General features: G+C 36.5%; 1 protein-coding gene across 1 annotated transcript in view; it reads right to left on the bottom strand.

Annotated features, from left to right (window-relative positions):
- Positions 1 to 14,443, bottom strand: part of SCN2A (sodium voltage-gated channel alpha subunit 2) — an 85,761-nt gene extending 71,318 nt beyond the window's left edge. Inside the window, exons 1-4 of the mRNA XM_045780598.2 lie at positions 14,378 to 14,443; positions 12,446 to 12,763; positions 11,456 to 11,574; positions 764 to 853 (exon numbers count right to left, since the gene is read on the bottom strand). Coding sequence (XP_045636554.1) covers positions 764 to 853; positions 11,456 to 11,574; positions 12,446 to 12,712 — 476 coding nt within the window. The 5' untranslated portion in view covers positions 12,713 to 12,763; positions 14,378 to 14,443. The remainder of the gene's footprint in view (positions 1 to 763; positions 854 to 11,455; positions 11,575 to 12,445; positions 12,764 to 14,377) is intronic.
- Between the last annotated feature and the right edge of the window lie 10,637 nt (positions 14,444 to 25,080).

Raw genomic sequence — 25,080 nt, 5'->3', positions numbered from 1 at the left:
CTATAAGTAAATAAGCATTGTATTTGCTACATTAACTAATTTGAAGGCCCAAATAATATGGTTCTATAAGATGATATTACCTGAAATACACTAGCTTTCAGTCTGATTTAAGCAAATAGGTATTAACCTCCAAATTAATGAAGCATTGTGTTTAATAAAATATGTGTCATTAAGAGCCATGAAATATATACTAATAAAACAGCAAGGTAATAGCCGGGGTGCTTGGGTGGCTCAGTTGGTTAGCTCTTGATTTCGGCTCAGGTCATGATCTTATTAGGGTTGTGAGACTGAGCCCCTCATCAGGCTCTGCGGTCAGAGGGGAGTCTGCTTGAGGATTCTCTCTCCCTCTGCCCCTCCCCCCGCTCTCTCTAGCTCTGTCTTCTGCTCTCTAAAACAAATCAATAAATCTTTAAAAAAAACGGTGATAGCCATGAGAAAAAGAACATACAAGCTAAGTATAATTTTATCATTGGATATTAGTAATCACTGATAATATTCAAAAGAGTATGAGACTCACAAGGAAGATAAAGGGCTACAAATATTGGCAGTCAAACAAGTGCAGGGATTTGAGCTAATGAATGAGCCGTTGCAAGCTTTGTCCTATGGGAAATTAGTGGTTGAAATGGTCCTGAGTCATTGTTTAAACTTGTCTGGTGTACAGTAGCTGGTATGATTTGCTGAAGAAAGTGATAGGGTCTCAAGATAGTAAATTTGAAATATAAGGGATAACAACATTGAAAAATATTTTTTATTTTCTACTTACTCCACATTCTTTGTCCAGTCTGGAGGGTTACTCATGGTCATAAATACACAGTTGGTGAGAATAGTGCACATAATGAGCACATTGAATAAAGTAGAAGAGTATTGTCAAGGAAGACAAAAATTCAATGGAAAAATCTCACTTTTATGCCCCACCATGCCTTTTACACTATGAAGCTTAGAATTTTTATGCTCTTATTATTTTATTCTTGAGTCCATCTTTTCCATTTCTGTAATTCAACAACCACATATTTAGGCCATGTCAGGCGAAGCCCTCAACTATTTTGAGGCCATTTAGGTGTTTCTTAGTAATTTAATATAAAGAGATGGGTTCACTGGTAAATAATTTATCAATTTAAGTTTTTTAAATGACAGATTTACCTCAACAACCGAACTGCAAGTTCAGCATGTCTGTAAACTACGACAAAAATTCAACAAAAGAATTTAAGTGATTACTTAAATGCATTATAATTCTATTCCAAGGATCATTCTGGTAGAATGTTTTTAATATGATCCTTTCTGCATGGAATGTATAATATACAGTAATTGCTCATAAAATTTCGAATAGTAAGAAAAGATGGCTGGTATTAGTGATGGCATTTCTTGGGTGTGTAACTGTGGCCAAATTACTTATTAATGTACCTAAGATTTGGTTTAACTCATTATAAAAGTGAGAAAAAATAACCATTTCACAGGATTGCTGTGAGGATCAAATTAGTTAAAATACACAAAAGCTCCTACACTTAATGTGCCTGGTAAAGAAAAGATGCTCAAAAAATCACCTTCCTAACTTCCTGAATCATAGAGAACATTCCTTATAACAAACATCTGGTTTGTGTCGCTGTACCCACTTTGCCTTTGTAGACACAGCCAATGCTCTTCACTTTCCTTTACTGAAAAACAACAACAAAAATTGAGAAAATATTTGGTAGTCAGATAATTAAAATGACTTCCATAGTTAAGGAAAAGCATAAGAAAAATTCAGTTGCAATTATGTAAAATGACAATCTTTATCAATGTAAACTTAGACACAATGATAAAAATCCCAGAAACTGAGTAGATGCTGTTCATAACCCTTCTTACTCTTAATTTTTATTATAAATTTTCATATTACTTGCACATAACAAAACAGTAACATGATTTTAAGCACAGTAAAACAGGACAGTGAGTAGCCAAGTTCTATTAATCTATAATGGAAGTTTCTCTGCACTTAACAACTGCCATTAGACAAAGCCATAATTCATTTTTTGTTTTTACTAACAGTGATATAAGGCATGTGCTTAATTCTCAGCTTGTTCAAATGCATCCACATTAAAAACAGTCCTAAGTGAATGATGTGGATCAGCCACGTGAGGGCACTAGAACCTAGAGAACACTTTAGAAAAACATCATTTCAAAGAAGAAACACCTACTTTTCCTTAATTGCTAGAAATAAACAAAAAGTAAAATAAATGTAAGATGATTGCTATTAGTATATAAAACTAGATCTTCTGTGTCTGCTAGCTTGCTAGGTCCTACGGGAGAAAACAACTCCTTTTGTCAGACTGGCACCATTCTAAATTCATGGTTGTGAATCTGGCCAGTCCTCTACACAGTCTTGTATTTCTCACTTAGCTCCATCTCCGACCCTCTGCAAAGACAATTCCAAACATTCTCCAATCTCCTCTGACCTTTAACCCTCTTCCTCCTTCCCTCCCCACCTGAAGCTGATGTCCTTATTTCCTACTTCACTGAGAGAATAGATAGCATCAGACTGCCAGATCTCTATTTCTCACCCCCAAGCTGATAAACTTCTCTGGAGGCTTCTGGACCTATCCTTTCTTCCTTCCTGTTTCAATGGGGAAAGTTTTCAATGCCCCCACTCATACTCCGGACACCTTCTTTCCAGAACACTTCAGAAATCTCTTATCTCTTTTTTCTTTTATCTTTATTATCTCCCATCCTATTGGGAGCTTCCTATCAAAAGCTTACTAGCTATTCTTTCTAAAGATGGCAGACTCTTCGTATTTTGTCAATAAACAAAAGGGCAATTTTGTTCTTACTTGACTTGCTCTCTCGGCAGTATTCAGGAAGGAGAATTCTTCCCTCTTTCATTAAGTTTTCTTCCCTTCCCTTTATTGAAATCCTAATTCTCTGGTTACCTCATGCCTCACGGGCAACAACAATTTCTTTGCATCCTTTGAAATGCAGCAATTCCTTTTTGAAAAGGAGACAGGATATCTCAGCCATTTCCCCCCTCTTCTGCTATATTCAGCCTAGTAGCGTTCATCAACAAACATAGGTTTAAGTGTCATTTATGTATCCACCATCTCAACTACTTGTCTCCAGGTTAGACGCCTCTTCTGAACTCTACACAGTCAAGTGTTTAAATGGCATCCGGTCCTGGGTTTTTCTCTCTCCGTAAACCTCTACATCCAGTTTAGCACTAAATACTGTCAAGTGTACCTTGCTGTAGCTGGATTCAGGGCACTTTTGCATCCCCACATCACTACACAGTCCGATGCCACCGAGTGTAAGTTAGATTATTGTAGTTTCCTCCAAACTGGTCTTTCTGAATCTATGTTTAGTTCTTTTCAATACATTCTGCATATTGTGCTAAAATGACCTGTGTAAATGTAATTCAGATGATTTCAATAGTTTTCCGCTATTCTTAGGATGATGATCAAATGTCTTAACACAGCCTAGATTCCAGAAGGTCTGACCCCTGTCTGCTCCTCTAGTTTTGCATTCTTTATTTATTGTATTCTTCACTCTTAATTGCACCCTCCCATGATACTGTAATTGTTTTAGATCATCTAATGACATATTCTCTTCCTCAAATAAGGGTCTTTGCAAATACCACCTCTTCTCCCTGGAAATGCTCTCTACTACACTATAGTCAACTCATACTTGTTCTTTAGTACTTATTTTAAAAAAGATTTCTAGTAGAAAGTTATTTACCATAGTACCTCACCTGTTCAGGTCTACAAGTTATATATTCCCATAGCATCTTATATTATTCTACCAATGATTAATTTTAATGCCAACCTTTTCTTCCACTAGACTATCAACTTCGTGGGGGCAGACACCACGTCTGTAGTGTTCACCACTAAATTCTGGCCATTTTGCACAGTCAGTGGACTACTGAATGAAATAAATTTTGCAACTCATTTATTACTAAACAGAATAGTATTTTTCCTTTATAAGGATTTTTGATGATGTATTGATACGATATGGGATAAAAATACAGCATGAAATTTATCTTCATGTATATTGAGTACACAAGTTTCTACACTTTGTTTTTTGAAAGAGAGTACAGAAGGCAAACATAAGTGGAAATTAATAGCCTCATGGGATTTATGTCACATAATGATCTGAGCCATGGTTTTATGACCCTTAAAAAACATTTACTCTTTATAATGGTAGAATTTAATTATATATAATGAAGTAAAATATAAATTTCAATATTATTAGACAATAGAAAGAGTGATTATTGTCTCATAAGTCACAAAGCATAAAGCATTTATGCTCAGACAAGAGTTTTCCACATTGCATGACTATCCTCTTAATAATAAAAAAATACACTTAAGTTAAAGATCCTGACAGGCACTCAGGAAAAGAAAGCAAATAAAACTATTTTGCTTTTAAAGCAAAATAAAAGATAACTAGAGTTAGGTTTTCTGCTTTTGATTTAATAGGCATTGCTAAATAGGGGGTGTATCAGAATTCATCAATTTTTAAAAATCGCTGTGGATTAATTTCATCAGTCACATACTTTTAAAACTCTTGGCATTTAGTGAGTGACTTTTTATAAGGTTTCAGATAATCATAATAAATATACAGATATTAAAAAATGTAGGTATGGATTTTTTTTGGTGATACCACATGTTGAAAAAGTATAGAAACTCTACACCAAGGCAGATTTCAAGGGGAAGAACTAGTAATAAAACGTGTAAATCCTACATTATTTTCTAAATATATAGGCCAAGACATCAACAAAGTATATTTTTAAAAGCATAATGTATCCCAGATCAATATTTCCTTAAGAGCCTTGGTATATAAAATATAATAGAGGCTGACTAACCTTAAATAATTTCAGGAAAAAATTGATCCTTTTAATCTATTAATTTATTTATACCAGGTAAAATATGTTAACCTGTGATTAATACTGCCAGTTGGCAAATCTAAAATATTTTATGGTTTCACTCATTTGTGGAACATAAGCAATAGCAGGGAGATCAGCAGGAGAAGGAAGGGAATAATGAAGGGGGGGTAAACAGAAGAGGGAATGAACCACAAGAGACTACTGGACTCTGGGAAACAAACTGAGGGTTTCAGAGGGGAAAGGGGTGGGGGGAAGGGCTAGCCCGGTGATGGGTATTAAGGAGGGCATGTATTGCATGGAGCACAGGTGTTACACGCAAACAATGAATCATGGAACACTACATCAAAAACTAGGGATGTACTGCACGGTGACTAACATAACATAATAAAAAATTATTATAAAAAAAACTAATGATGTACTGTATGGTGACTAACATATCATAATAAATAAAAAAAATATTTTCTGTGTGTATATGATGAAAAGAAACCCCCAAGTTTGTACTGAACATGGCTTATGTACCCTTTGACATGGAACCTGAATATTTAAAATACTGGCCTACCTAGCCCTAGCTCCGTGTGGACAGGATGGAGAAACGTGAGCTTTAAAGCACTGAAGGACAGACGAGATGTATCCTTTACCAACCACATGGGTTTCAGCAAGTTGCTTAATTCTTGGATGTTCAGTTTTCTTATGTAAATACAGTACTAATGCTTTCCTTAGAGGATACAGCTACTTTTATTACTACTAATCATTTGCTTATTGAATATAAAATGTAGGGCATTTCTTTATTATTCTTAAAGAAGGGAAAGTCATTGTGAGTCTGTTCAGGGACTTTGTAATGTTATATAACATCCAGAGATGTTGCAGAGGAGTTTTTAACTCTACACCAGAGGGGAAACACAGTTTAATGTTAGAGTTTTGTTTTGTTTTGTTTTCTTAACATAAAAATGAAAAATTCAAAGCAGAGTAGGATAGGCCTCTTGCTACATATCAGTGCATATTTCTAAGCTAGCAGAAATACTAACTAAAGGTCACTATATACTTTTAACTCTTGAGTTGTTTCATTTTATGATTGTTAACCATCTTCCTAACTATGTGTTAATGTTAACCATCTTCCTAACTATGTGTTAATGCATAACTTTTGAGCCTTTAAAGCAGGGGAAATGGAAATCATAAGTTGTTCCCCCTCCTCTCTTACAGGCCTACATAGTTCTTTTCAGGGAAAACCAGAACTTTTTTTTATTTCTACGTGGATACCGTATAATTTTGGAATGAGCTAAAAAGCCTACTTCTTATTTAATGAATTAGCAAGTTGAAGGCACTGAAGATAACCTTTGGAATGCATACAGACAGCGAAATTGGCATGGCACCTAGTACATTATACCTGAGAGTTGTCTTCTGTTGGGTGGAAAATGCAAACAGCACTGGGCTGAGAATGAGAAGACCTGGTCTGACTGGGGCGCCTGGGTGGCTCAGTCTTTAAGCGTCTGCCTTCAGCTCAGCGCCTGATCCCAGGGTCCCTGCTCCGCTGGAAGCCTGCTTCTTCTTCTCCCACTCCCCCCGTTTGTGTTCCCTCTCTCATTAGCTGTCTTTCTCTCTGTCAAATAAATAAATAAAATCTTAAAAAAAAAAAAAGAAGAACAAGAAGAAGAAGACCTGGTCTGAAGTTTTAGCTCTCCCACTGATAAAACATGTAGCCTTAGAAAGGGAGTAAACACGTCTGGGACTTAATTAAATCGTCTGCAAAATGAGAAGGTTGCACAATCACATTGTGTTTTAGTCACCGACAGCTCCAAACTCTGGTGCCATATAAACATTTTCTTTGCAATGTGAAGCTGGAAGAAAGCAGTGATTTATACAGAATTCGTTGTGGAATTTCTTAATAGTACAAGAGTTTTCCTTTACTAATCTTGCAGCAGTTGCTGCTAGAATTGTAGCTACTACAACCAACAACAGCTATCATAGCAACCATTTATCAAGTGCCTACTACGTATTAGTCATGATGCCAGGTACTTATCATACATTTTATTATTATTAATGTATAAATTTTGATTCCAATTTTATAGATGGAGAAACTGAGATTCAGAACAGTTGTAATACCTTGGCCCAAGGTCATAGAGCAATAAGTAAATCTCAGAGGTGGGGTCTGAATCCAGGTTTTCTGATACCTAAAGCTATTTTTCATTTTCCTACTCTGGGTGAATGACAGGCAGTCTGCACTAGTTGTATGATCTGGAGTGTTGCATATCTTTCTTATGACTTTAAATACCATCTAAATATTGATGTCTCCCAAAGTTTTATCTCCAGCCCAACCCTTTCCTGAACTCCAGACTTGCATTTCCACCCAAGTACTCAGCTCCTCCACTGAATGTCTAACAGCCCTCTCAAAAACACATTCAAATCTAATTCAATTGCTCAGAAAATCCTGTCACCTCTTCTGCAAAATACATCTAAGTTCAATGCCATTTTGTCACCCTCATTGTTTCTACCACAGTCTAAGCCACTAGCATCCCTTGCCTTCATAATGGCAGGAGGACCCCAATCAATCTTGCTCCCAACCTTTCCCTCCATGCAGTCCATTCTCCACGCAGCAGCCAGAGTGGTATTTATAAAATGTGAGTTGGGTTATGATATTCTTCCGCTGGAAATCCTTCAACCATCACTCTGCATCTCATTCAGAGTGACTTTGGTGTCCTCATTGTGGCCTACAGCTGCAGCCCCTGCCCTCCACTCTCATTGACCTCATATCCTACTACACCCTGCCTTCCCCACTTCGCCCCATCACTCTGGACTCCTTGCTGATTCTCCCTGCTGAACACACCAGTTGTACTTCTATCTTTATACTCTGCCTTCACATTTGCTATTCTCCTTACACTTAACTTTTCCCTAGATTTCCATGTCTCACTCTCTCCCTTCCTTCCGATCTCTACTCAGATGCTATCTTTTTAGGGAAGGCTTCTCTGACCTAAAATAGTACCTTGCTATTCTTCTCTTTTTACACAGCTTTATTTTTCTTAATATCTCTTATCACTAGTTGACATTGGATTTATTTTTCTCATCTTCCTCCTCTCAAACACATACACATACATGAACGTAACTACATCAAAGCAGGAATTTTGTTTTGTTCAGTGTTGCATCCTAATGCCTAGAACACCTGCCATATATTAGGTACTTAATAAATATTTGCAAATGAACAAGTAATGAGTAACAAATGCAAAATAAGGTGGAATATGCACATTAATCTAAAATAATAAAAACTGACATGAAACACTTTTAAAACTCTGATAAGGAATTTTAGGAATATGGATCATTTTTAACTTGTTTATTATCTAGAAAATATAACCATATTTTATTTAACTAGCAAAACAAGATACTAGGCATATCAAAAGCATTTTCGGCTTTCAAAATACACCCTGGCACAAATATAGTAAGCATAAGTATAACTTCTCATTCTGCCAAAGTCAAGAAACAAAGCTAATTTGATATTCAACAGTTCCTAATGAAGATAACAGCTCTTTAAGAAACAAGACAGGATTTTCTTTGGAAATAGAGATATTAGTCTAGGCCTAAAATATAAATTTCTTTATTGTGAATAGGCATTTTCTGGTTTTTAAATTAATGATAATAAATACACAATGACCTCTTAACTATGCCCAAACCCGCCATTACCATCTCCAAGCATTTTAACCTTACAGCAAAAGGCATGTGCTTGAAGTCAGAAAACCAGGATTTGAGCGTACGTAGGGCTTGTGTTGAGAAGAATAAAAGACAAAATCACTAGCAGAATCACTTGCAAACCCTACAGTATTATACACATCAAAGTTTACTAGGCTCTCCCATCAAGCATGCCACTATCGCCAAAAGGCTAAAGAATTCATTTATCTTAGACTTTTGGTCCACTTGCTTTTTCTATTCTTATATCTTTACTCCAAGATGAAATATCCGAAATATAGTATTTTAATTCAAGAAATTAGAGATTTTTAAAAATCTTCTTTTTCTACCTTGGAAGAAATTTGTGGCTTATCAGCCATTTGTAAGCGTCTTATCACTCACTTTAGCAAATCTTAATAGGTTTACCTGGCTGCCTTCACATAATTCACATCACTACAGGCCTCCAAACAACTCTGCCCTTTGAAGATTTTCTTCTGGGAAGCAAGTGCAAACCCTCAAATTCAAGTTGTCTCAGTTTCCAGAGAGCCCCCACCATAAACTATGCCTTTAATGCCTGGATCCTCTAATCAAAACTTCTAAAACTGTCCTTGTCCTCTACCACTGGGTGTCTCTTTTCTCAAAGGGTCTTAAATTAGGACTCATGGGTTCCCTAACTTCCTAGGATTTTCTGGAGTGAGATGATGGCTTTCGTGACATTTTCTAAAAATTACACAATCTCCAGACAAAAGATTTAAAATAAAAACTGTTTTTTTCTTTAATATTAGCTTTCTTAATTTCATCCTATCACTCAGATTCAGGACAAAATAGTTTTTTCTGACCTATTCAGACCTCCCATTTTGTTACTTGTTTTGCTTCTAATTTTCTAACCTCTGGCTCATTAGTCACTTATTTATTCAATGCATACTCTCCTAGTTATCTACTCTTAACAGAGTGTTGGACATAAGTTTGAGTTTTCACATAATTTCATATAAACATAAAGTTTACATAAAGGGTATACAGTTATCTGATAACATAATAAACAATTTATGGAAAGATTTACTTAGTGCAAAGATTACAAATATCCAAAACATAATAATAGACCATAATTTATAATTCAGGAGTCTCAAATCTAAATCTCAACTTTATTATTCATTTCTAATGCTAACTTAAAGACCTTTATGCCCCATACAATTGGGTTCTCTTTCTTGAAAAATAGAAATAAGGGAATGTTATTCCTTTAGATAATTCACAAAAAAAATTATTAAATCTTAAAGCATAAAAGAATAACGAATTAAAATATGCTGATGTCTATGCAAAGGACATAGGGGAGGAAGAGGAATAAACTAGATGTCAAAGGGAGACTGAATTCTAGAATGTCATGCTTCTGAAAACTTCATCTACCATACTGCTTGGCAAGTCTGGGGACATGATTTACAGCCCCTCCACCCAGAACTGAAATGAGTTCCCTGTACTAAGCTTATCCCCCATCTTGAATTCCTCACTTCATCTAATTCAAATATTTTCCTGGACTACTGGAGGAAGTAGGCTTTTACACTGAAAGTCTTACCATGTCATAGAATCCCTGGACTGATCATGTCATGGAATCCCAGGCAATGACTCTTTCTAAAGAAGAGACAACATTAAAAGTTGCCCTGAGACTCTGCTTAGATTTCAGTTTCCCCTTCAGGAACCTTACCTATGGTTCCTGATGCGTATCAATCCTCATCCCAAGGTTTAAGTGTTCTTCCTGTAAATGCCCCTGCCTGGCAAAGCCCCAGTATTTCAAACCTTTGCTTCTTTGGTTTTCCCAGGGCTGGCTGTCAGTCAGACCACTGTCCTTCACCGAAAATAAAACCTCTCATTCACAACTACTCTATTTAACTTCTAGGAGTAAATCAAATTACCTTCTCCCACCAAGGTGTCATCAATCTAATTTCTGGGAAGTTGCTACTTCAATAAGGAGAATGAAGAATAAAATGAGGATGTATATGGCTTGACAGACAATAAGCCTTTGGAGAGAGACAGTTGTAGCAGAATCTTTGACTTGAATGAAACACAGGAACAAGTGAGAAAAGGAAGGAAGGAAGGAAGGAAGGAAGGAAGGAAGGAAGGAAGGAAGGAAGGAAAGAAGAAACGAAGGAAGGAAGGAGGAAGGAAGGAGAGAGAAAGAGAGAGAGAGAGGGAGGGAGGGAGAGAGAGAGAGAAAAAGAAAGAAAGAAAGAAAGAAAGAAAGAAAGAAAGAAAGAAAGAAAGAAAGAAAGAAAAGGAAAGAAAGAAAAGAAAGAAAAGAAAAGGACGGAGGAAGGAAGGAAAGGAGGGAGGGAAAGAGAAGAGAAAAGAAAAGCAAAAGAAAGGGAAAAAAGAAAAAGAAAGAAAGAAAATAGAAAATCAGTGGGATACTGTTGGGGGAAAAATTAGAGAGATATCTGAAAGGCTAGTGTGTATACAATTACAACTGTGAGCATTTACTCACTCAAAGCTTTCAAATGCTGAAATAAAAAGCAGAAAGTTGTACAACTCAGATCAAAAAGATATAAAATCGTGCAATTCAGATCATGTACATATTTTCCAAACGTGAAAGCAGTAAGGAAATTAGCTCATGGAGCTCACCCATTGCAAAACATTGTAAAATATGAAGACGTGTAAAAGGAGAGCCTGGTAACATGATCGATATTAATGAAGAAGTCTTAGATGTACAGCAATTCAGAAGGAAGCAGAAGAGGACAGAAGAAAGAAAGAAGCAGTGAGTCAGGAAGAGGGGAACTACTAGAAGATGAAGAAAAAGGGTTCACTTACCAATGATCCCATTTGCAATATGCTAATTGTCAGTAAGAGGAAAGAAAAAAAAAGAGCACATAACATTGCCAATCACATATATTTTTTAAAAAAATTCCCAGATCAATAATTCAGTCAAAGAACAAAATCATAATCATAATAAGCAACTATTTGAAAAAAGGATATGAATGTACCAAAATCTTAATAGCTAATTTTCTAATAGGGTTGAAGGGAGTTAAAATGTACAGGGCAGGGGTGGCACTGAATCGAGAGATTGCTTTCCCTTTATTCAATACTATAAACGTCTGAAAAAGAAAACACAACACATAAAACAGAATTTAGGATCTTAATATTAAAATTAAGAACATTTTAAGAGAAAGGTGAGACCATCATTTAAAATTTTGCCTTAGAAAATACTATAGTAATACACTAATTACCAACATACGACATGATGATAGGTGCTTTTTCTTTCTGTGCATTAACTTTCCTAAATTTGGTAAATGACATGAGGATTTAAAGGAGAAAAAAACAAAACAAAACTTGTAGTCAATGATGTAGGAATTCTTAGCACCTTTCATCAAGTTTTGATATAAGTATTTTAAAACTATATTAGTAATTCACAAAAAGCATAAAAATGAGGCTTTGATTACTTCATTTTGACAAAAAAATTTCATGAGAACTTCGGAGTTTACTACGTGTGTTTTGGATGAGCTTCTTTTGGGGGTACTTAAGTCACCTACTGTTATCTCTCCTGCAGAGAGCCGTGGAAAGGGCAAAGTGTATGGTATGAAGGCATAATCCTGCTACCGATCAAAGTAACTTCCATAGAGCTTGGAGTTGTAAGAAGGAATTTAAATACCACTTCTGGAAATATAACACTCGTTTTCACTTTTTGCTTCATCACACTGTAAAGTGAGAAGACTTTTGCCCTTCCTCAGTTACCCAACCGCATGATGCCTCTTCAGTTCTATTTGTCCTGGGAATACAGATTCAAATGAGTACTTCCAAAAGACTTGTAGGATAATGGCTCCATTACATGCTCAAGCCCACCCAGCATCCTAGTGATGCTTCAGACAAAGGCGAGGAAGCATATCATTCTTCGCCAGACATCTGTGGGACTAGTCCAGAACCAATTAGGAAGTAGGGAAAGTAAAGACAACTTGACTAAAAACTCACTTTCTTATTGATATAGTATGGGTCCAGGTCTTCCAAGGGCTCTGACACCATCTCTGGAGGAATGTCTCCGTAAATAAATGGAAGAGATTTCCCTGCCTCCAAGTCACTATTTGGCTTTGGGCCATTTTCATCATCCTCATCCTTACGCTCTTGTTTGGGTCTCTTAGCTTTCTCTTCTGCAATGCGTTGTTCAATAGCAGCAAGGGATTCCCTGGTAAAGAAGCGGAAGCTGTCAGGTCCTGGTGGTACCAGCACTGACTGTGCCATCTTTTCATCCTGCTCCTTTAATCACTGTTTAGCTCCTTGCATAAGAAAGTGCTATGGAAACAAGAGAAAGAGAAAGAGAGAGAGAGGGGAGAGAGAGAAGCAACAGTCATTAGGATAAAAGGTAACTGTGGCAATGACATGATATTGAGATAAAATATATAAACCAAGCTATCTGCAATGTTTTACTAAGGAAGCTGTATCCAGGGGATTCTTGTGCATGCATTCATTTGCTTGCATGGAGAGCTGTCTTTCATATTCAGTAGATGTCTATGAGGTAATCTAGTCTCCCACTCCCAAAATGTTTTAAGTGAAAATATCCAATTCGGAGCTCGGAAATGGAGGATACTGGTTTGTGCCTGCTGTTTCCCTTGTGTGAATATTTTGGCAGCCATCTTTTTCAGCATCCTTTCTGAAAAAATATCAGAGATCCAAAACAAGAGATGAATAATCACCCAAAATTATAGAACCTGGGCTATGCAAGGATTTTGCATTTACCTCTCCATTTTTTTACATGTTCCTTTTGGCCTACTTTTACACCTTTAATAGCTTATTCAAAATCAACGCACCTAGTAGAGAGCTCTGGAAATCCTGAAATGCCAGGCTATGGAAACATAGGTAGATACTGCTTGAAAGCAAGGGAGCAGGAAGGAGCGGGGGATGCCCGACTGCATTTGGAATTGCTCGGAAGCTGCACAGGAAGGGATCCAGCTCCTGCCAAACTGGGCAGGAAGTCATCCACGTCAGAGGTCTGGATCTTGGACCCCCCTGGCTTAGCAACCTGCTGCTACCTAGTATAATTGCTTCTTAAATTAACAAATTTGCAGTAGTTAGGAAATACTGTAGAATTAGTTCATTTTCTCAAATAGTGCCCATTTCATAAAAACCTAAATAGCAGATTTAGACTTGAAAAAATAACAAGTTTAAGACAGTTTATCTTTTAAACACTCCTTTTTTGTTGGTCTTTGGCATAATATAAATGGAGGCTTACAGTGTTCTAATCATACTTCACCGGACTAACATATATAACTTAACAGAGCACACCAATCATTCCAAATGTTATCTCTGAACAGGGGCAAGAGTTTCTATGATTTTTGAAATCATACAACCAAAACCTTAACTCTTGAATGCCATCTGTATATAATCACTTACCTATTTTTCCTTCTTTTTAAAATATCAATCCATTGTGACCCCTATCCTACAGGAATGAGAATTGCCATTTAATTATATGAAGTGCATTTTCGAAGAGTAAATGCATTAATATCCAGATCATTTCTGTAGCATCTGCCAGATCAAACAGGGAAATTTAAAATAACATAAGCTACTCTACCGTTTCTACATTTTTTTTTCTGAAGTAGACTAGGACCTTTCAGCCACTAGCTAGCAGACTGCCCTCTCAGTATCACACTGTCTCCAAAACATCCCTCCTTTACCTCACCCATCCCCAGAGACCCTCATGCCTCGACAGACATAGGCATGAAGAAGGTCCGTGCATACTCCATGGAGGAAACTGCCATGCCTGGATGCTCTAACAGAAGAGACATGCTAAAACATGCAGCCAGCAGCTTCAAAATGAAAGTGGTCCTCTGCAGATCCCCCCAAGGATTCTACTGTAAAGGTAGAGAAGCATCACAGACAATAAGCATAATAAGAATATTAAAACATTACCCCTGCAGAATCTTTTACACCCAGAGTTTGGGATTGATAAGCTGGCACCAAGAAGACTGCAGCTAAAATTCCATCATTCTTTTTTTCTTTTTTTCATTTTTTTTTTTTTTTTTAAATTCTCCTTCAAAGACCACACCTAACTTCCTGTAAAAGGATTCTGGTAACTGAAGTAAGAACAGGCATTTCCTGTTTGGGGACTACAAAATGGCGTTATTATAACTACCACTAGAGGGCGGGGGAACTGTGAAGAGAAACCCCTCATCGTGTACCTACACTGAAGCAGCCCAAAGCTTTCACTAATGGGGCTCTGATTTTTCACAGGCTTTTTGTAGAACAAAACGCTAAGACTTTGCTGATTTCAATCATTAATTTTGCTAACAGATTAAGCTTCTGTTCATGCTTTTTATTTGCTAAGCCAGAAGTCATTCAATCAAAACAAATAATTCAAATTAAAAGTAAAAAAAGAAAGTAAATACTGAATGTTAAAAATAAAAACTCATAAAAAGGCAATTATATTAATGCAAGTCTTGCATACAGTGTAATTTAACATTAGCCTCAGCCCCAGAGTATCTGAAATCCAATAAAGTGCTTTGCTAATACAACAGAGATGGTCTTTGTGCTATACAAATAACCTTTCTCTAGAAATAAAATAACCCTGATGAGACACCAATCCTATTTTAACTCTGATTTTAGTGGCTGAAAAGCAGCCAGAAGAAAAATGAAAAGCCAGTGAAATCCTAAGTGTTAATCTTTCAATTAATGATAAAGTAATGATTTGAGGACTTACTATGTGCCAGTCACTGACTGGGCTAACATGTCTGCATGTACCGTATCATTTCGTCCCCCCCACAATCCTATCAAATAATCACTTTCACGATCTTGATTTGAAAACTGAAGAAAGGAAGTACACAGAGGGTAGAAAAAGTCATCTAAGATCATACATGCAGGATCCAAACTGAAAGTCCAACACCAAAAATCTGTTAAGCTTATTCAGTCATAAAAAGAAACACTTGCTCATGCAACTAAAGCCTGAAATAAAGATTAAATAAAAATCAGGCAGTGGTACCAATTATAACCAGAAACAGTCCTAATTATTAAATCAATGTATTTTGCATATTTTCTAGTTTCAACATTTTCATTAAAAATGTATTTGTCGGAACTGAGCATAGAGAAGATACAGCCAAAATAATTTTTTAATCACTCTAGCAGGTCTCTTTTGGTTACAAGAGACAAAAGAATGACTCACACTTGCTTGAGAAAAAAGAAAGAAAGAAAGAAAGAAAGAAAGAAAGAAAGAAAGAAAGAAAGAAAGAAAAGAAAGAAAGAAAGAAAGAAAGAAAGAAAGAAAGAAAGAAAGAAAGAAAGAAAGAAAGAAAGAAAGAAAGAAGGGAGAGAGGGAGGGAGGGACGGTGGGAGGGAGGGAGGAAGGAAGGAAGGGAGGAAGAAAAGGTGGGAGGGAGGGAGGGGAGGAAGAAAGGAGAGGACGGAAGGACAGAAAAGGAAATTCATTAAGGGAAGGTTTATTGTCTAGGGCTAGCTTTAGGCATGGGATGATTCTGGAACACAGCTGACATTACCAGCACCTAGTTATGCTGCATCCTTTGGCTTTGACTTCCATGGTGATAGCTTTTCTAGAGATTCATCCCTTATTGTAGTAGGGTGCTATAGCAGCTCCAGCCTCCCAACCTCCCAGACTTAAATCCAATAGGAATAAAGATCCAGAAAAACTCTCTTTGCATCTCACTGGCTCCAGTTGGGTCACATGCCCATCCCTTAAGTAATCACTCAGTCCTAGCTAATGCTGTGCTTTGTGCTTTGATTGGCCTCCCCTAAAGCAAACGCTTTACCTTTGGAACTAGCAGGAAACCTTGCTTGAAACCTACGAAGAGTCAGGACTGTGGTGGTGGTATAGGAACATTCCTCAAAAGCAGAGTTGGAATACTACCACTGGTGGATGGATACTTGTCAACAAAAACAGTAAGTGTGTACTCTAGTCACATACTGGTCATATTTGCAGTGCCTCAATACTTGGTAATATTATAAATGTCAGAAGATATATATCTATGTATACATATATTTCTAATGAAAATGGTAAAGCCAGAAAATACGCTATATATATGCTAGAAAATATGCTGTACGCATATTTTTATTCCATTTTCATTAGGAAAAGATATATTTTCTATGTGTACCATCTTAAAGACTTAGAAACTAGGCAAGATGGCTAGAAGATTCTTTCCCCCAAATAAGTTCTCCTACTGTAATCATATATTCCATAAATCTCTATGATGAACATTAGCTTCATTTATCAAATGAATACATGAATATTCTGGTCTCACTTTACAAATATGCTTAATAATAGGCTTTTGTATGGGGCGCCTGGGTAGCGCAGTCGTTAAAGCGTCTGCCTTCGGCTCAGGGCGTGATCCCGGCGTACCGGGATCGAGTCCCACATCGGGCTCCTCTGCTATGAGCCTGCTTCTTCCTCTCCCACTCCCCCTGCTGTGTTCCCTCTCTCGCTGGCTGTCTCTCTGTCACATAAATGAATAAAATCTTAAAAAAAAAAAAATAATAGGCTTTTGTATAACAAGATTCTAATTCAAAAAAATAAATTAAGGAGTAAAACAATTACAAAATGATTTGCCAAATGTATCTTTTGGGGGAGGTTAACCATAATAACACATACTGCACTATTTTTGTGAGGCACTATTTTAAGAACTATAAAACCATTTAATTCTCAGAACAACCTGACGAAATGATGCTGTGATTATCCCCATTTAAAACATGAGGAAACCGAGGCATTAAGAGGTTAAATACTTGGCAACATGCATACGATTTCACAGCTGGAAACAGTAGAGTCAGAATTCGAACTCATGCTCTCTGGCCACAGAATCCATGTGCCTAACCATTATGCAATGCTTCTCCAGCCTTCCAGGTTCTTTCCAGGAAACACTTGCTATCAGGAACACCAAGGTAATGTACAGTTTCTTTGACATCATATTAGTTGTAGGCTCACCCATTTCTGTCCCATCAATCCTAGCTAGTGAATGTGTCCTAGGATATTTAAAAGGGTGAACACGAAATGTTTTACCTAAACATCCAAGATATATGATGAGCAACATGTGAATATTTTTTCCATCTCAAAAATACTGTATGCAGTACAGATTTGAAATAACAATCATAGTCTCTTATTTCTGATTTCCCAGGATGATGTTTTCAGACGGCCTGCACATTAGCTTTTCTTCCATTTGTTCTTGTTAACACCAAACTGACATTTTATGAGAATGCTAAATGGCATGTTACACGAAGTTTTTAAACTTCATTCAGTTGCATTACTTTGCAGACAGGTGATTTTATGTTACAACTTTTAGGCCAGACATTATATTTGGAAGACTCATAAGTAATTGGAAAGGCAAACAATATTATTTTAATTAGTCAGAAAGGAATGAATATTATGAATTAGACTTCTAAATTCTGGTAACATTTTTTTCCTTGCAATCCCGTCTTTTAAAAATTATTCTCACTTATAAAAGAGGAACATTAGTTTTCTAAATTAAGATATAAAAGAAGCCATGTTATTATACATGATGACATCTACAAAAATAAGAGTTATATGAAAGATAGAGTAATAATAAAACAAAGATTTGCAGTAAAAATAGCATACGACTCTAATTTCTTTCCACAAAGATTCACTTTATAATAATTACTCTAAGGTTCAACTTATACTAAAAAAAAATTGGCTTACTTAATCTCACAGACAAGGAAATAATTATATAATAGTTTATGTTATAACTAATGATTGTGGATAAGTGCTCAAAAAATTTAGAGGATTTTTATTCAAGAAAGCTGAGAAAGACTAAGAAATGTCTTTCTGAAAGTTATCTTTTAATCCTATTTTACAACTCATTTTTAGTTTTCTTCATTACATTAGAATAATGCTGGAAACATTAAGAACATACTTGCTAAATGTTATCTGAAGATTTATTTTTGGATTTTCTAGTTTCCTTAATCCATACATTTCAATCTATTTTTTCAGGAACTTTTTGATTGTCACTTACTGTTTTTTTACATCTTTTTCTCTTTAACCTCGATCCACTCGCTCATTTCTATAACTAAGAATTTCCATAAAAGGGAGAAAGTTCTGAGCAATCAGACTTACATGTTTTTCCACTATAGATTAAGAACAGAACATAATTGAAAATGAAAGACATAGGCTCAGTATGCACTATTCAGATAAATCGTCATTTTTCTTTCAATTCTAGGGTTAGCTCCAATATGAAAAAACTTATTTTCAGTATTTTATATTCATATTATAATTGTTGAACAATATCCTTTATAAAAGTATAGTCATTCCTTTAGATGACTGTTATATTTTTAAACATTATTTTTTTCTTTAACAGATATGCACACCAATATTATCAGATCATGATGATCCCTAGGAAATATCCAGTGTAGTAAATAATCACTTTACATCCAACTTTCCTGGGAAAAAATAAATTACATATAATGACATATGCCTGTATCTTCATGCAAGTATTTTTATTCTATTGCAGGTAGGCTGGCAACATGGTTTTACATCCTTTTTTAATCTTTAGATATATTAAATGCGTGTTAGTAGACATCCATGAACTACCTCAATCCTTCCTAAATGATTTAGCAGCTGGAAGGCCACCTCTACTCTGATTACATATTCGTTTATTTTTGACGGCTAGATTATGCTAGAATCACAGAATTCCAATTCTGGATTTAATAAGCAAGGAAGAAAACTTCCCAAGGCATGGTCTTCCCCATAAGGTGAAAAATTGTTCCAAATGCCTGAATATTTCCAGCTCAGCTGTCTTCATTCCTTCCATTTTGTTGAGGACCTCTACCTATAATTTTTCCCCTCAGCCCTCACACTCTTCAGTGGGGGAGGAAAAAAAAGCAGCCTCTAAACACCTCAGTGTGGTAGTGGATCTGAATGTCTGGGCATCATCCCCAGGAAAGAACAAGTAGGCAGAGCCAGGAGCAGAAGGTCTTTGAAATGAAAAACAATGCTCAAAAAATAGCTACATTCCAAAATATCCTAGATACAAAATTTGTGTGTGCGTGTGTGTATGTACATGTGTTTGCCTCAGACAGAGAACTAGATATGAGAGAATGAGACCAAAAGAGACCATGGATTTGTGTCTTCATGTCATGTTAACATGATCTAAATTCTGGCACTCTACTTCGTTCTTGATATTAGTTATCTCATTTAATCCTTGTGATATTTTGTAAGGGAAGTAGTGTTGTTGACACTTTTCTAATGGGGTGGCGATCCGAGCTTATGGAGGCTGTAACGAGGCACTGCCACACAGAGCCAGCATGTAAACTCACATGTGTCTGACTTCAAATTCTAAATATGCTTCATCACCCCATTTTCGGAGAAACGTACCATTGATACACCAATTGAGAAGAATAAGGTGAAATATGTCTGATTTTTTAAGTTACTGGATCCCTATCTATATCTGAAATATTTTCACAATACCATAAGCCCGCTGCTATTAAACTGGTGACCTACAAGGAAAAACTGAGTTTCCCCTTATAATCATGTTATTGTGGGGTTAGCTTGACTTCTGCCAGAGTAAGACTTAAACTCTCTGAACCTTAGTTTTCTCATCAGTAGAAATCAAGGCTCATTTTGAGCTTTATGAAATAGATTTATACAAAAAAACTAAGCAGTTTTCCTGGACATAGTAGATGCTAAATAAATGCTGGTTTCTTTTTTCCAGAGACTCCTTAGTGATGTTTATCAGTTCTACTTTTTATTAAAGTTACACGTAAAACCTATCTCCCCTATTAGCTCATCTTTCTTATCTTAGCCCATCTTTCTTTGTGGTTTTTCCAAAATGTCCAGCCTAGTACATCACCTGAGATAAATTGTCCAGTATATCATTGGTGAATTAACAGTTGTAGCCCTATGTTATTCAGAAGCTCTCTTGTTCTTTTCACTCAGTACACTTTCTTTTCTCACCAGTATATATTTATGTGTCATGACATCAGCCTAATTCCAGGTTTCCAGTTTCTTTTTTTCTTTCAGTTATACAGGGCAGTGTAAGTGACTCGATACATTTATGGCCCCTCCACTGTTTGAGCTTACTTTATCATTCTTAAAATCAGGCTACTTAACAAAAGTCAGAATACTCTCTCTGCCGCCTCTCCTCTCCACTAAACATGCACGCACTACACCTATGTACATGTGCACACATACACACTCACACACACATGCTTGTTTCTGCCTCTGTAGCTTATTTTGCCAGCCCAGACAGTTCAACAATCATTTATTTACCTTCCCAATCTTTCAATTTCCCAGGTGCAATTGCTCTGAAACAGTTTCTTTAAGAAATCTTCTTCCTTTTCTGAATTTCCATTATACGTAGAGAAACAGTGACATTTTTTTTTTTAAAGATTTTATTTATTTATGTGACAGAGAGACAGCCAGCGAGAGAGGGAACACAGCAGGGGGAGTGGGAGAGGAAGAAGCAGGCTCAAAGCGGAAGAGCCTGATGTGGGACTCGATCCCAGATCGCCAGGATCACGCCCTGAGCCGAAGGCAGACGCTTTAACGACTGCGCTACCCAGGCGCCCCCCAGTGACATTTTTCTTAATGCATTCCTATACATACATTTTTCTTTGCTTCAATTCACTCCCCAAACTACTGCTAAGTCAACTTAATGAAAGTATAATCTTCTGTTTGTCACCCTCATCCAAGAATCTTCAACCATTCTCCATTACCATTCATATAAAGCACAAATTCCTCTCCATGACATTTAAAGAATGCTCCAAATTTCCTTTCCATCTTATTACCTGTCAACCTCTACTAGCACTTTACAGTAAAGAAGAAATAATTTGCCCAAGTTTTCCTAAACCTGCACCCTGATCTTGGTGTTTCTACTTCCAAGTTGTTGCTTTCGTTGTTTTCACAACCTGAAATTCACTACAATTCAACCTGACAAGACAATAGCAGTTTTAGGTCTCAAATGTTACAATTCCTATGAATATTTCTAGATTCTTTCAGCCGGGTATGGCTTTTTACTTTTTCAAACTCAATAGCACTTGCTTCTCACACACTATTTGTCATATTTAAGTGCCTTTAGGTAAGGCTATGATATACTCCCTTTGTGACTCTCGAAGTACATATAAAGCAATACCCTGCACATAGTAGATACTCAATAAAAGAAGTGGATAACAGACAATTTCAAAGAGACACAGTTTTAAACAAGCTGTCATGTTGCAGGGGGCCTAGATGTGCGAAAAGCTCTTCTGACTCTAACGGACAGATCGAAAACAAATATGAATGTTATAGGAAAACAATTTTTGATTTAATATAAATAATAATGTTCAAATTCTTAGACTTGCCTTAAACAAAGTGGCTACTTTTTAATAAATAATTCTTAATTACTAAAAATATTCAAGCAGATACTGTAGAAAGGATGCCTGTCTGGGCTAACAATTGAAACATGTAATAGCAAAATACTTCCAACCTCCAGATTATATTATTACCTAAAATAAATAAATAAAAAATAAATAAAAAATTTTTAAAAGCATTAAATTATCTTTTACTAAGGGAAGAAAAATGAAGACAGAATAAATTAATTGCTAAGGGTTTTTACATAAATTCTGGATTAGAGATAACTCAGCATCCAGAAGATGTTCACAGAACATGTTATCTCCCTAATCAGTGGTTGGCTCTGGGCCTCATGAGGGCAGGGGGCTTATCTGGGCTTGCTGACCACTCTCCAGTCTCCAGTGCTCATTGCATCATGTGGTTTCTCTATACATATATGGTACTGAATTAAAAATGAGACCTAACTTGCATTTGTATCACTAGATCAAAAGAGGTCAAAGAGAGGATATAGTAAAAAAGGATAATACCAATAAAATCTTGCTTGTTTTTAAAAATACATTTAATTACTGTTTCTTGGACGGAACTAAGAAGACACTGAAGAGCAGTTCTTCCTTTTTAGGATCAAGAAATAATCTATTTGTCTTTGTTACAAATTGTAATAATACATTGTAAAAATACACTGTAAACAATGTATTTTCAGCAAATATGTCAAAACATGTGTCCAGGAACATGTCTTCCTTCTTAAGTTAGTTACTTTGTAGGTCCAGGGAGTTAAGCCAAAGGTGCCATGGCTCTAAAGAGTTTTGGATTTCCTTCTTTTGGTGTTGCCAGTTATCTTTTTAGGGAGCTAATTTGCAGTTCTTTTTTTTAACCAATTATTTTTGGCACTCAGTTTGTAGCTACACCTGATTTATGCAACATCATCGATTTTGAGGGGCTCTTGTTGACTTACTACTATTTGGTGGGCACCATGCTTTGAAGAAAAGGCAGTAACTTTGGAGCCAGATAAAACTGGTGTGCGTACTTCTCTGCTACTTTCTCGCTGTGCTTCTTTCGGCAAAGGACTTGGATTATAGTGAGGATTAAATTAGTACAATACTCACTACACATAGCAGATGCTACTTATCCAATTTTTCCCTATGCCCTTAAAGCTCTTACACATAAGCACTTACACATAAGCTGAATGAATAAGACCAAATATAAAGCTAGAAGCCTGATATTTCAGAATTTGCAATGCAATGTATCATTTAACAACAAAAGACAACTTTTTAATTTATTTTTTTAAACATTTTATTTATTTATTTGAGAGAGAGAGAGGGGACGAGAGCAGGGTGAGGAGCAGAGGGAGAAGCAGACTCCCCACCGAGCAGAAAGCCCGATGTGGGGCTCGATCCCAGGACGCCGGGATCATGACTTGAGCCGAAGGCAGCCGCCCAACACACTGAGCCACCCAGGTGCCCCAAAAGACAAATTTTTAAAGTGCTAAGTGCCAGCATTCTTCCAGATGCTTAGAATACAGTAAGTAACCAAACAGATCTGCCCTCATGAAGCTTATATTTTATATATCCTAATGATACAGATTATGTACAAGTATGTCAACATGGAACAGAGCAGGTGATGCTAATTGCTATGGAAACAAATAATGCAGGGAAGGGAGGGAAAAAATATCAGAGTAGAGGGTGGGGGAGAATGGTGCATTGAAAATTTAAATAAGGTGTTTAGAGAAAGTAACATTTAAGCAAAAGCCCCCGAAAGACCCAAGGAAGGCAGCCAACTCATGAGCTTTCATGGATAACGGGGTTCCAAGCAGAGAAAATGCATAAAGAGATCTACAGAAAGGAATTCATATTTGGAAAGGCCTGTAGAAAGGTAAATAGCATTGAACGAATGAAACAGCAACACAGACAATAACATCAACAGGAAGAAGAAAGTAGAGCAGGTAGCAGGGACAATGAGTACAACAGCAGATGCTGCCAACCTCAGTTAGACCTGCCATCTGGTTTCCCAGCAGTTTCACCGGTGACACCTGTGACATAAATGTCAAGATCAGAGCCCAAGCCAGCCCCTGAGAAGCAACAATCATACCAGAATAAAGGAAAGTGTACTGCCACTCAACGTCCTGAGCCTGAGCACAGAACAGAACGGGGGTGTTGCAAGCAGGATAGCCATGCCCCACTGCTCGGAAAAGTCTAACCTGGATGGCTATTTGCAGGGTGGCCCCAGGAATAGCCTTGCAGATATGAAAAGTACAGCAGCCAAAGCTAGCATCTAGAAACAGCTCAATGTCAGAGAAGCAGACAAGGCAAAATGTTGCCTATCCTTAATGCCTAGAAATATTTGTTGAAATTTTAAAAGATTAGAAAAGAGATAATCTTTCTAACCATGATGCAGTTTTTAAAATAGACCAACGTAAAAGCAGCACCAATTAAGACATATAGCTACAAAACAAATATTGTTATAAAACTTTTTGTTTGTTTTCATGTGTGGAAAGTGTTTTGGTAATGTGTTTGTTCAACATGCTGGTAACTACCTTCACTGGCGAATTCCCTTACTTCTAATCACTCCTACATTTTAGAGAGAAAAAATAGAGAATTGGCCATTCTGTTCCTCAGTTCACTTAATCTCTTGATCTGTACGGTTTCTTCCTCTCTTTTTCCTTCTTGTTTCTTCTGTCTTTAGAATAAAGATAATTCCTGTCCTGATCAAATCAACAATGTTGCTGCTGGAATGAATTCAGATCATTTGAAGTAAAATATTTTTTGAATAGCAAAGCATTATGACATTGCTCATTCATTTTCTTCTCTTTTTAAAATATTATTAATATACCAATTTTTGCCTGTAAGAATGAATGAAGAAATGATCTCTTGCATTCTTTATTTGAAAGTTGCTCTATATAACTTTGTGTATGTGAATTACAAAGTATGGTTAGAACTCATAAGATGGTTAGATATTTAATCGCCTTCTATCCACGTAGATAGGTGTGATTGCCACCCCACCACATTGCTGTACTGCTTTCATCTGTAAATGAAAACAGGAGAAACTGCAGGCTTGAGAAGGGAAAAGGGCAAAAGGCTCAGGAAAACATACTGCGTTCCTCCAATAAAGTAATAACCATTTGCTCTCTACATATGCATTTGCAAGCTCATACTCAAGAATGACACTTCCCATTTATTTTTCTCACTCCCAACCAAACAAAATATACTGAAATCATTAAAAGTAGGGACTGATCTGTAAAAGCAGCCTTGTCACTTGGAAATTATCAAAGGGCAAGACATGACTCACACATTTTTTGAAAAGTTCAAATCATGATCACAAATTTCAAACCGAATATTCTTTG

Source organism: Ursus americanus, chromosome 1 (genome assembly GCF_024610735.1).
Source record: "Ursus americanus isolate L20-20 chromosome 1, mUrsAme1.1.p, whole genome shotgun sequence".
Taxonomy (NCBI): Eukaryota; Metazoa; Chordata; class Mammalia; order Carnivora; family Ursidae; genus Ursus; species Ursus americanus.
Note: the sequence above shows the minus strand (reverse complement) of the source record. Positions and strands in the feature narration are given on the sequence as shown.